This window comes from Ictidomys tridecemlineatus, chromosome X (genome assembly GCF_052094955.1).
Source record: "Ictidomys tridecemlineatus isolate mIctTri1 chromosome X, mIctTri1.hap1, whole genome shotgun sequence".
Taxonomy (NCBI): Eukaryota; Metazoa; Chordata; class Mammalia; order Rodentia; family Sciuridae; genus Ictidomys; species Ictidomys tridecemlineatus.
The window spans coordinates 120,160,520-120,174,563 of record NC_135493.1 but is presented as its reverse complement, the minus strand read 5'-3'; the positions used below and the strand labels follow the sequence as shown (position 1 = coordinate 120,174,563).

At 36.3% G+C, this 14,044-nt stretch overlaps 1 protein-coding gene across 6 annotated transcripts in view; it reads right to left on the bottom strand.

The window, feature by feature from the left end:
• Arhgap6 (Rho GTPase activating protein 6) overlaps window positions 1-14,044 on the bottom strand; it is a 453,321-nt gene that overhangs the window by 36,372 nt on the left and 402,905 nt on the right. For all 6 annotated transcript variants that reach the window (XR_013431922.1, XM_078035123.1, XM_078035128.1 and 3 more), the window contains exons 4-8: window positions 12,056-12,312; window positions 9,933-10,128; window positions 4,785-4,840; window positions 1,823-1,973; window positions 634-782 (exon numbers count right to left, since the gene is read on the bottom strand). Coding sequence is in view for 5 of the 6 variants with exons in the window: in XM_078035123.1 (XP_077891249.1) it covers window positions 634-782; window positions 1,823-1,973; window positions 4,785-4,840; window positions 9,933-10,128; window positions 12,056-12,312 (809 nt within the window). In the remaining variant the exon portion in view is untranslated. The remainder of the gene's footprint in view (window positions 1-633; window positions 783-1,822; window positions 1,974-4,784; window positions 4,841-9,932; window positions 10,129-12,055; window positions 12,313-14,044) is intronic.

Sequence of the window (14,044 nt, the reverse complement as noted above, 5' to 3'; positions counted from 1 at the left end):
AGATGAGACCCCCAGAGACAAACTAACAAAGAATGGGATATCTTGGGCTGGGGATGTGGCTCAAGCGGTAGCACGCTCACATGGCATGCGTGTGGCCCGGGTGATCCTCAGCACCACATACAAACAAAGATGTTGTGTCCGCCGAAAACTAATAAATAAAATTCTCTCTCTCTCTCTCTCTCTCTCTCTCTCTCTCTCTCTCTCTTTCTAAAAAAAATAAATAAAAAGAATGGGATGTCTTATTTGGGCTCTAAGTTAAAGAATCAGATCAAACCAGTTACAAGGTTGGTAGCCTCCTCTCACCCCCACTGCTCTACTTTCACATGATTGCAATCACCTCTATAGCATGTTGTTTGTCTTCTCTTCACAAACAAAAATTCAGGGTCTTGAGTAAAGCATCATCATGGAAAATGACAGTCTCATTTGGAAGCATCCTTGAAGCATACAAGGAGGCTAATGTGCATTTAGGGACTGCCCTCCAAAGAAGATTTTGTATTGATTTCTTTCTTTATAGACAGGTCAGAGATGGAAGGTGTAATTTTCTTCAACTGATGGCCATATTAATGGATTGCCCTTTTAAAAATCAGGAGAAAGGAAGAGTCACATCATCCATGGAAGTGAAGGGGTCCATACCTCTTGCCCATCTTTGCTGACATTGTCATCAGCATGCCTGGCCACGATGGAAAGGAACTGCAGGAGGCGATGGAGGGTGTCGCAGTTGCAGGGAGGTAGAAGGTAGATGAGGAGCTGTAAGGTGCCCAGCTGTTCCTCTGGCTCCAACACTATGAAAGGCAGAGAGAATTGCTCTAAGTGAGAACGAGGGGAGCTCACATGGTTCAGACACAGAGAAGGAAGGGAGGAGGAATGACCTCTTTTCAACTGACTTAACAAAGAAGTTACCAAGGAAAGCCAGTTTATGCCTTCACCTTTCTCCCATTACTTTAGCAATTTAGTCATAAGGTTCTATGACAGAAAGAACAATTAGACCTGGGGAAATAGAACATCTAGAGACTTCATGAGAAAGACGGTTCTATTCCCCTTACTTTCATCTCCTTCCTTTCTCTGGCATTACTCATTCTGATTTAATGGATTTCAGTCTATGGTTGGTAAATATTTACTAACAATGGCCTCGAATTGATAGATGTTCTGAAATTTAAACTTATAATGGATTTGAGGTCGTTTCCTGTTGACAAATACACAAGGGACAGAGTTTTTTTTTTTTTTTTTTTTTGGTAATACCTGAGACATGTCACAAAGACATGGTTTTGTTGTTCTCTTGTGATCCCTTTTGAATCAAAGCACTGGAGGAAGACATGTATGCAGGATGACACAGCTCTGCCCTATCTCTCCTCTCCCTAGATCTCCATGGAGTCTTTATCTGCAGCCCCAGAAGCAGGTACATTAAAAGTCCTGAAATTGAGCTATGCCATCTTACTTCCCCTGAAATGTTTTATGCCCACTTTCCTCCTTCTACTTTCTTTGACTCCTTCTTCCTTGTACTAGAATTATCAGCTCATTTTTAGGCACAGACTCACTGTGATCTCTCACTGGTACTCCAAGCGTCAATTTATAGCACTTTTTCCTGTCCTGGGGGTCATTTGAAAGCATACCCAATTCTTCTTGACTATTTCCATTTGTTTTATTGCAAATTCTTCTTAATAATTCTACCTAAAGTAAACTTCAGAAAATTCCCCAAATACTGCATTCATTAGAGACTGATGAATAAGGACAAAAACAGTTGTTGGCAAACACATTTCATGAGTGAGCTGGACATCCCAGTATTCCAGGGATACTTTCCCACAAATATGGCTGTACTACGTACAGAGAGTGTTGATGAAAGCTGTGTACAGCTCTCTAGTAAGAAGGGGATCTGGCATGTCCCTCAGGAACTCCTTCAACAAGGCTGCCACATCATGAACACTGTGCTCTTCTTCCAGAGAGACGTCAATCCCACGGTCAAATTCCTCACGTAACTGGAAAAACAATGGTTCAAGTGGCAGTCACATAACATACCTCAATGTTCAGAGTCCACCAAAAGAAATGTTTTGATTTGTAACATCTGGTATTAAGTCTGCACAGACCCCAAGAAGGAAAAGTAAACAACATAATGCTTTGATCCTCAGAGATTACACAACCTGGCTATGAATATATATGTATTTATATCCATGACTACATGTAAATATACATACACATACATACATACACATTCCCATGACTAAGTATACATATACAAGTTTAAATGTCTTCTTAAATAAAACTATCTGTGCATTTCCTGTTAATGATGGAAGCAAGGGGTTCAAAAATCCCAACCAGAGTATTGGGAGGAAGGGCTAAGGGATAGAAGAGAACTTGGGTTAATTGTAATTATAGGAGGGAGAAATCAACCTATTGCACACTAGTTATGCATGTTACTAATTTTGATATGTTGGAATTTTTATATTTTATTAAGATACTCAACAAAAAAACTAGAAGACTATTCTGCAAATAATGAAACTAAAAACCCTGATAAGATATTTGTAACTAAGGCTTAAAAGATGACAAAATTTAAACAAAGGCTATCTTAGATTTGTCAATTACCAGAAGGATTCCCTGCCTTAATTTTTATACTAAGTCTATTAATATTTACAACAGCAGGAAAATACAACAGTAAGAAGAGCATAACAACTCCACATCATACTTTCATCTTTGACCAGCTCAATTTCTTTTATGCATTATTCTTCATTGTAGAAATAATTATGCAAGTCTATGAATTTACCCTATGCAATTAAGTATGCATATGAGAGCTCATTTGTTCAATCATTTATTCATACATTCATTCAACAAACATTTACTGCATTTTTCCTGTGTGCTAGACTCTATTACAGGCCTTCCAAGTACACTGGTATATAAAGACATATTCCTACCCTTCTCCATCTCTCAGACTAGTTGAGACAAAGTGATAAAGAGATAAACTCACAAATGATTAGCTATTCTTGTGTGTGTGTGTGTGTGTGTGTGTGTGTTTTGCTGGGGATTGAACCCAAGGCCTTATGCATGTGAGGCAGGCACTCTACCAACAGACCTATATCCCCAGTCCTAGCTATTCTTTTTAAAATAGTGTTCTGGGAAAAAAGAGTCCAGAGTGCTAAGGAGTGGTATAATAAAGTAGAATGGTGAGTGAGTTAGAACATATTGCATACTTGGAATCTAGTTCTAAGGAACCACCAATTCGATTTTATTGAGTAATCCTTAAATAAACCTCCATGCAAAGATTCTCCTTTAACTGGATCAAGATATGACTGATGAAAAATTTCGGGCACTCTCTATTTGTCTACCTGATGTGACTACCCACCATTATCCTGAATTGGTCAGTGATTCCAGACAACTCACTATCAGTGAGTGTCAGGAAGGTAGAATGGAGAGGGCTTCCATCAGCACTACTCCAACAGTGCTCATGGAGACACATGTTTCTTTGCTGAGCACACACATGCAGAAAGAATGGACTGTTCAAAGAGCTTGGCCAATAAAGTAAGAGTGACTAATTAAATTGTGTGATTTTTGAATTGACATTCTAAATTTCTCTAAGCCTCAAAAGAAGAGGGTGAGGGGGGCGACTTTCACAGCTGGTGGGTGGATTTATTGAGATGATATTTGTGAAAATATTCTGCAGTTCTGCACAGGTGAGAGGTCTAGGAAATGTTGCAATGCTATCTTCTTTCTTGCAAGTCCTCTTGTGAAATATAAATGTTGCTTAATAATCTTTTGTGTGATCATTAAGAATAAAAACCCACAAACCAATCAAAGAGTTTCTACTTCTGAAAGTGCTTTTCATCTTGATAAAAAGTGAGGGGCATTTATTTCAATTACTTTTGATAATATAAACAAATATCATTTCATCAGTTCCATCCAACTGAAATTTGTTTATATTTGGCCTTTTTTTTTGAGTTGGTGAGTTCCTTATTTCCTTCTGTTGGAACCAACAGAGGGGAAAATACCATTTAAATTTTGTTTCACTAACAAATGAACTATTTTTTCAAAGGATTCAAAGGATGGTTTGCCTTTTATGAAGCCATCATTAACACAGAGACCTGTCTGATCATAGGAACCTATTCTTGACAGTCTACTATCAAACTTCTGTTGCAAGAATGTTGTATAGTACTGAGGGAAACCAAGGACTATGGTTTCATGATAAAAGAATTGGAAATCAATTGTTCTGTGGAAGCTTAAGAATTATTTTGGGGGCTGGGGTTGTGGCTCAGTGGTAGAGCACTTGCCTAGCATGTGTGAAGAACTGGGTTCAATTCTCAGCACCAGAGAAGATAAATAAATAAATAAAGGAAAAGTCAAAAGAAAAAACAAAAACAAAAGAAAAAAAGAATCTTGAAAGAATAAATGCATAAACATAGTTATCTTATGTGAGGAGAATGTTAATGACATTTTTATGTCACATTTTAGTAAAAACAGGCACAATCATTTTCTACTTAGTATCACTTACTGATTAGGTACTCTCTGAATATCCTGCTTTTACACTTTCAGTAAGATGTTTATCAAATGGTTTTCTTTGACTGAACATGGCATGGACATTTCTACACAATTTCTTTAAATTGCTTGATCCTGACTCTATAACAACTTTTCTGAGCTTATGAGTTGTTGCATTTTATCTCCTAGAACTAAATTATACTATAATCAATTAGAGGGTACATAAAATATATTCAGAAGGTAATTTGCATAAACTTGAACTAGCACACGGGAATTCAATTAAAAGTCAAATGAAATGGACAATACACTCTTGATCTTTCACTTACTTGTCTCACTCTCTTTTTTGAGCTTCCTACTCGGAATATCCCCACTGTCTGGAGACCTGTAAATAAGCAAACACAATCAATAATCTTTGTTTTGTGTCTGGAGATTCTGGAGGAAATCAAAATAGAAAAATAACAGAATGCCATTACAGTACCATGCCATGCAGAGCAACAGTGGCTTTACAGTGTATACTAACACTTCCTTATCCCGTACTACTTATATTCTCTGGATGTCAAAGGGTTAGCACTTTCACCATCAGATTCATTCTGTATAAAGGTTTCTGATGAAAAATTTCCACATGATATTATATATTTCTGCAACTTCTCCATATGAGAGAAAAATTGTAACATTTTTCCATTTTTCAGAAAATTACCTAAATGTGAATTTTATATGGATTTTAGTTTTTATCATCAACTTTAACATAGATGTCTCTTATTTGTCTAATCACTAAAATGTATCTCTTAAGGAAAATCTACAAAATGCAGAAAAATGTAAATAGTACTTTAAAGATACCTAATACAGAAATAATTACTTAAAATTTTGGTTTATTTTTATCTAGTCTTTTATATCTATATCTATATAAACATAAATTTATATCTATGTATATATAATCATATCTGTATATAAATATGTAACTACATAAAACATATATATTTACATATATACACACACACACACAGACACACACAGATATATCTATAGAGAGAATGCCACCACCTTCCCTCAATATTTTGCCACAAATCTTCATGTCATTAAACACTCCTCCTTTGTAAATGTCATGTGAAATGGATGCAAACTACTTTGTTGTATGAATGGACCATGATTTGCTCCAAATTTCCCCCAAATGGTGTGTAAGTCTCCCCAAAATACCCAGACTTGCTTTGTTATGATAAATGGCCCTACTCAGAACAAATCTGTTCGCATGTCTTTGATCACATTTCTGATTGTCTTAGGATCATGTCCTAGATGTGGAATTATAAGGTCAATGCATTAAAAAAATTACCCTACCTACAACATAAGTAGTATTCTAAAAATTAGCTCTAAAAAATCTCTATTTTTTTAAAAAATGTAGTATCACTACCACATAGTAGAAATTTCAACAATAGTTCTTTAATAGTATTAAATTTACAGTTAACATCCATATAAGGTTCACAAAGCATGACATCGTCAATGTGTCTTTAGTCTCTTAATTCACATGTTCCCCCCTCCTTCTGGCTCCCCCTGCTACATAATAAGGGGTTTGACAAACAGCATTGATTTCCCACTTTATATCTTCCAATCATCTGATTTTATATCCTCCAATCATCTGTATTTGGACACTATGTGGTTTCTCTATCCCCTTTAACTCCTATAAAGAGATAGTTAAGGTGTAATTTTGGGGTAAGAATACTTTACAAGAGGCATTGTGTTCTTCCTTCAGGGGGCATAGAATGTCCAAAAGGCTCTCCATGTTCCTTTGTGAGTCATTAATCATTGTCACTGATAGGCATCATCTATACTTATTGTTTCATTGGTGGCACATTCTCTCTTCATTTGGGGATAATCAGTTATGAGAATGATGTCAGACTGAAACTGCTAATGGCCATTCAAAGCCATGTGAAGACAGATGATCTGAGAGTAAAGCCATAAAACAGACCACTCATGGCATTATTCAAATCCTGGATTCAGCTGAACCTAGATCTGACTCCCAAGTTATTAATAGGGACTGTTAGTTTTTTCAGGAGGAGAGCATTTTGTTTAATATAGTTTTACTGGGCTTCCTTTCTCCTGCCAATAAAATAAATTAACTTGGAAAGAATTAAAATCATCATAATATCATTTCTTTTCACACAGAAACAAAATGTACCTCAATCTGTAAGTCATGTTTTATATATCTTGGTAGAGTTTTGCAGTTTTCTTCATGGAAGTTTTTTTTACATATCATTACAGAAATTCTGGGTATATGTTTTTATATTAATATGAATAATTTTATTATTGTAGAACATAATTGATTATTGCTTTTAAATTGAAATAAATATTTTATATATTAATTTTATGAACTTGCCATATTAATTGTTAACAGTTTTTTAGTTGGCTTTCCAGATGTTTTTAAAATCAGAAAAGATAATATCTATAAATATCCCATTTATCAGTTTTGTATCTTAAAGTATTATCCTAGATTTCCATAATAAGTTAAGAGAACTGCACTGAAAAGCTGGTTATTGCTGATTTGCATAAGTACAATTTGATGCTTTGCTTGAGGATGAGATGTTGCTTTGCATCTATTTCTCAAAGGACTTCCATCTCCTTGTCACTGCCATCAATTATTACACCTGATAACATTTTTTTTTTTGGTACTGGGGATTGAACTCAGGGACATTCAACCACTGAGCCAAATCCCCAGCACTATCCTATTTTGTGTTTTATTTTGAGACAGTTGCTTAGCACCTCGCCATTGCTGAGGCTGACTTTGAACTTGAGATCCTCCTGTCTCAGCCTTCTGAGCTGCTGGGATTACAGGCATGTGCCATCACACCCGGCTGTGCACCTGATAATTGAAGCCAACTCCCAGTGTAATTTATTGCTACTTTGTCTCTGGGAGTTTGAAAACAGAATAATTAAGCTATTTAGAATAAAATAAAGAATTATATTTTTCATGTCAAAATGAGCATACCAAGTATCCCTTCAAAATTCATGCAATGATTTAATTAAATAATACATGTAGAATACTTAATACTCATTTACTTCATTCAGGGTCTGTTTCTCCATATATAATAGTATGCAGAAATAGACCCTGAATGAAGTAAATGAGTTGTCATATGTGCAAACTAAAAAAAGTTAATGTAATAGGAACTTTTAGTAATTTTAATTTTGGCTACACTTAATTTCTTATTCTCAGATGATTTCTGAATGGTTGAAATTTCTACAGACGTCAGATATCACATAGAAATTTTCTATAGAGGTAGGACTATTCACTTTTTTAAAGAGAGACAGAGAGAGAGAGAGAGAGAGAGAGAGAGAGAGAGAGAGAGAGAATTTTTTTAATATTTATTTTTTAGTTTTCGGCGGACACAACATCTTTGTTTGTATGTGGTGCTGAGGATCGAACCCGGGCCGCACGCATGCCAGGCGAGCACGCTACCGCTTGAGCCACATCCCCAGCCCGACTATTCATTTTTCTGAATTTCTCCCATCTGTTTTGAAACATTCATTTAAATTACATCATCTCTGCAGTTACTGTACTATTTCACATTTTAAAACTGGTTTAAAAAATAATTCATTAGCCAGGCATGGTGGCACATTTCTGTAATCCCAGTGCCTCAGGAAGCTGAAGTAGGAGGATCTCAAGTTCAAAGCCAACCTCAGCAATTTAGTGAGACCCTGTCTCAAAATAAAACAGGCTGAGATGTGGCTCAGTGATTAACTGCCCCTGAGTTCAATTCCTGGTACCAAAATAAATTAATAATAATAATAATTAGCAACTAGAGATTGACTGCCATAATTCCTATGTAGTTCAATGAAGTATAATCTGAGATTTTTTAAAATTTAACTTTTTGAGGTAGAACTAAGATAATCTTTAGACAGTCAATGCCTTTTTCTGACATAGCCTTACAGTGATTTTCCTCAAAGAGAAGATACAGTCTAGGCATTCAGTAACTATGACTTAAGACAGTCACTGATTAAAAACAGGGAGACAATGAAAAGGAATAGATCTGATAAAGAAATGCTACTGTCCCAGAAATTGATGTGATCATCTTTCTCCCCTTTTCATTAGAAATTGAAATGGAAACTAGACCCAAAAGCACCTGAATCTCAAGCTTAGGGGTGTCAAGAAACCAGGGCAGGCACAATAAGTACTAGGTCCCATCTGAAAATCAGCCTAAATCCCAGAAATATAATTTGATTCTGCTATATTTTTGTCTTTTTTATGGAAATGTGTACTTCTGGGAAATTGAGGATGTATAAGGAATTTTGACCTAAGTATAGAAAGCATTCCAATGAAATATAAGTGAGGAAGTGTTGGGTACATGAATATAGATGGGGCCAATACAATGGTCAAAGACCAATTTTGGAGAGGGTGAAAAATCCTCAACAAATGTTTATAGGACTAATATGATTCATGTCCTCTGCTACCCAGTTCAAAAACAGGCAAATAAAATATTATGTAAGAAAGTATTCTGAAGTTTGCTTTTTTCCCCCATTGGTTTAAAATGACCAGTCTTAATCTATTTGAATGTCTCTTAATTTTCTAGAGCAATTTGGTTGAAATATCATAGAAACCTGGAATATAATCAGAGCCTTGGAAGGCCAAAAGATTCTTGCCTTTAGGCAATAAGCTATATGTTAACTCTTCTAACTATTCCTTGTTAACTATTCCATTTTTATTACTAACAAATAGATGAGAATGTCAACAGTAACCATGTCTGCATGATAGCCTTAGAATTTTTGTTAGTTTTCATATTTTTATTGTAATAAGCATATTATTTTTAGAGTAAAGAAATAATTAAGAAACTTTTTCCATGTTCATAAATACATGTTCACACTATAGCAAACAAATTTACATCATGAAAATGGCAGTTTGGTGAGCCAAAAATCTAGATTGCAGCAAAAATTTTAAAGAACTCACCATCATTTCAGTGCCAACATATTAACTGTAATTTAGTTGCAAAGGATTACTGTGGAGAAATTTTAAGTTGACATTATCTATAAAATGGCAAACAGCCATATGTAAACCCATAGTCAAAATAGTATATTTTCTAGTAACCTAAGCAATGATTTTTAAAATATGTTTTAAAAAATAAGCTGAACTAGTATTTTTAGAGGAAACTTTATGAGTAGCTTCAAAATATATATATTTTGACTCTGTTCTGTTTGAAGGTGGGCTTGCAGACAGAAGGTGGGCCCAGCCCAATAGAAGTGGCCCTTTCCTAAATTTCTTGCCCAGAGTCACTTCTGAGAGCTCTTGAGGGCTGAGCTATCCAAATACCATCAAATTACCCCCAACAAAGCTTGCTGAGCCTACAATCCCTTAAACAAACATTCACATCTGTTCACTTTCTTCACAAAAGTAAGTCTGGTGAAGAGCCCAGTCAAGGAAACTCCCAATCAAGGGAACACAGAGTCAAAATTAGATGCTTAAAGGAATGGTGCTGACAGACAAGTCTACTTACCATGTTTTTCCAGATGCTGACAACAGCTGTCCACCAGCCTTGGAACCTGTCTGTAAATAGGATTCAGACTGAGTTTCTTATCTCTGGCTTTCTCTTTTTTATTTTGAGCCTCAGCAGGCAAGGAGAGTTGTAATGCTTCTAGTAGTCGAGATTGGTTGTCATCCAGATCGGTGATAGAGTCCACTGACATGGCACCCTATAGATAACATACAGACTTGAACAAGAGGACAGAGAAGAAAAATAGCTGCCTCCAGATTCTATGCAATCAATATTTTTGCCCATTATTATTTATTACTCCTAAATTAATACCACTTGATTTAATCAATTTTGCTATATGTATCTCAAAAGGAAAACAGTATTTTTTGAATAAGTTAGAAAATCTCCACAACATAGGGTAAAATATTGACAGTTAAAGTTTCAACAATAGACAAAAGTTTCCAAATGGAAGACAAGAGATGGGAAACATATAATTAAAATATTTTGACCCAACCACTTCATTTTATGAAATAAGAAAAAAAATCACATACTCAATGAATGAGGTAAAGTCAAAGAAGTCTTGTGAATAAAAATTCCCTTAAATGTGGCCCTGGGAAGCATATTTTTAAAATAGGAAGATTCTGTAAAATAGTCTTATTTTAGTTTCCTCCAGAAGCACATAATGTACTTTATTAGGAGGTTTCCCAGGAAAGACCTACAGAGGGAATGAGAAAGGGAAGGGAAGGCAGCCCAGCAAGGGAAAATCATCAAGCCTGTTAACATTATGGGCAACTGTAGGTCCATCTCCCTGGAGAACCCCAGGAGATTGTGTAGATAGTGCCCTAAGGAATGAAGGAATCAGTATGTTTATACACTAAGTTTCAGGAATCATTAAGGAAAGCCTTTTGTTGGGGCAGAGAAGAGAACTTATCTCCTTAGTATTTAAAACTTGCTATCTGCTTGTTTTGGGAGCCCCTGGTCATCAGAGCAAACCCTCAGCAAAGAGTTGAGGTGCTGGCAGATGGAAAGTGGGTTGGCATGCTTGGAATGATAACCATGTGTACTGCAGCCACCCATCTGTGATGAAGCATACAGGAAGAAGTTGGCTGCTGGTGTCCTATTAGAGGCTGGACAAAGGAGAGGCCATTTGGAAAGCCCACTGTCTAGGCTCTAGATTTTCAGAAAGCTAAAATTTACAGTTTTACTATTAACTGTCATTTGAGTTTATACCCAGTGACAGGCTTAGATGAACAAATTCATTGTGCAAATTCAATTATTCCATAATTTTGTCATTTCTTCACTTTTAAACATAGTTGGTACTACAGTCAACACAGGGCACAGGTCTTGCTTTATCTTGGAGAAATTCTCCATGTTGGTAGCTGATTGATAATTATGGATTTTAAGTTTAGGTCATGTCTGCAATTTTTATTAGGGCAGTCTTCAATGGATGAAGGTCACAAAGATTTAGGGCCTCCAGGCAGAGGAAATGGAGCGATCTCTCTTCCGTGACCAAGGAAGTCTTAGAGATGCTTGTCTGACTCAGCCAATTGTCAGATAAGTATCTGCCTGCTTGAACAACTCAGCTTTCCAGGTTTGAAATTTAAAATGCCAAAATAGCACAGTGTCTAGAACATAGTACTCATTTGATGACTGGTACCATATTATTATAGTATTGATTTGAAAGAGGCCACATGTAGGATCCTATGGTTCTATTTAAGGGAAAAATGCTCGGTTGAAAGAAAAAACTATCTTTGTTTATGAAGACCCATAGTCAACTCTTTTGGTCAGGCACATTCTCAGATAGGTAGTGAAGAAATTAACAAAAACACTGAGTCCTGTCCTCAAGCTTCACATATAGTGCAAGACAACAGATGATAAAGACAGACCAGGATCAGTGGCAATAGTGTAGAATGTTTAGGTTGTCATGGAGTACAGTGGTAACAAAGGGGTGACACCCAACAGCTTTGAGAGGAGTTGGAGAGAGATTTAAGGATGTGCCAGCTGCTCTATGTGCAGTACAAATGCTCTCTGAAGGAATGGACCCAAGCTACATATTCAGTCTTCACATGAAGAAAGACTCGAAGAATAATCTTATACATCTTCCGTGTTCCTAACATTAGTGTTGCAAAAAATTCTGGCCAACTCACCCTCCTCCTGGCCCGAGGAGCTGGTTCTGGGGTGTTTGGGGATGTTGACTCATTTGGTGTTTCTGAGGTTGAGCTGAGAGATGAGTTACTGCTTGAGAGTTCTTTGTTTTGTCTTTTATTTCCAAATGGGAGGAGGGAAGCCACAAAATCAGATGCATCCTTCTGCTCATCCCTCTGAGAATCCTGCTTGAGTTTGTAGGCCCGGTCATTGGCAATGACTTGGGATAAGGGCATTCCAAAAGCTTGTGGGATGAATTCTGGAACCAAAACCGGGACATTCACATTCAGAGACTTCATAGACCAGTGAAGACACTCATTTACATGTCAGACCAAAGGGCAAACATGTTCAAATGATAGTTTTCTGAAGAACCAATTAATCAATCAATAGACAGAGATGACTTTGTGTTTATCAGAATGGCCAAAGTTATAATTTCAATCAAGAAAACTAGTTGGTATAAATATGCATTTTGGAAATCTAGTTATCCAGTTTTTTTCCTGTGTGCCTTGAGTCTGTTTTAAAGGAAATAACTTTAAAGAGAAGTGTGACATTTTTAATAGAGATCAATAGTACTTTATGCTCATGAATACACAGTTTCCAAACTCAGTCTTTGATTTGTATGTTTCAGAAGTCTCCGAAGGCTAGAAGACATGTGGTGACTGCTCTTATCCATTCATTAAGAAGTATTTATTGAATACCTATTATGTGCCATGTTAAGCCACACATTGGGGATGGATATAAAGCTTATAAAACACCCCGTCCTTGCTGGTTTAGGGGTTCAGAGTTTAGAGTGGGGTTGGGGAGTGCAGAGTCAGATATTTAAATAATTATAATAAAGTGACTATCATGTGTTATAATATATACATGGAGCAAAGGCTGAAATTCAGTTAAGTAGGTACACTTTCAGGTTCCCAAAATAAAAAGCAGCATGCTAAATGAAAACCTGAGAGGCAGAGGAGGAACTTAGGAACAAATTTGCTCATTTTACATTGTGTTCCTCGTTCCTGTATCCCACCTCCAGCCAGCTGGGTTGTGCCTGTCACCCTCATGATCTTTACTCAAGCCATTCTAGTGGCCATATGTAGAGATGGACTACACCACAATGTATGTGATGGGGAGGCTCAGGATATAATTTTTTAAATCCTCTAATAAGGAAGGGGCACAATGCAGAAATGCATGATACTATTTGGAGATGTACATATAGTTATTTGCATTCTGCATCTATGTAGTAAATCCATTTGTATACATATATATTGGATTCTTAGGGCCAGATATTTTGCTGGCAATATTTTAGATTCATGCTAAAAATGCATTAATAATTCAATCAAGGGCATTATTCCTGTTAGGCTCAAAATTAGTCTCCTAGCAGCAGCAAATTGGAGTCTAGTTTCTCCCTTGTTTTTATAAGCCCTATGAATGAAACCAGAATGATCAAGGGAAAATATTCTAAGGTTCTTTGTTCAAGGGAAAATAATTCCAAGGTAGTTCACTAACATTAAATCAGGTGGAAATAGGCTTTAAAAGGCTTTACTCTTTGATTCATGGCAAAATTTTAAACTAGGCTAATGGCCAAGTAGGCATTAAAACAAGAAATGCTACTTTAAAGGCTTGTATCTCTGGTTCTATCAAAACATGCAGTTTGTTTTGAAGTAAAAACTCTAACTTGACTTGGGGATTTTTAGAGGTGCTTGTCATTTAGTATCAACATACTAGGTGACATGAGATAATAAAAAAGTTAAGCATCTGTCCACTGAGTGATCAATTTGGACAGTGTAGCAAGATCTAATATTCTCTACTGACAAAAGGTCAGTTCTACTACTAGCAAAATTAGAAAGCAAAAGGGACAATATCAGACACCAGCTGCATACCCTGAGGATTTATTATACAAATTAGTGCTATCTTGTCTGTGGAAATAAGCAAATATTCTTACTTCAAAAAGAACATTGAAATGTATGAGGTGCCACATGTCTGCTCATGTTAGGCAGACATAT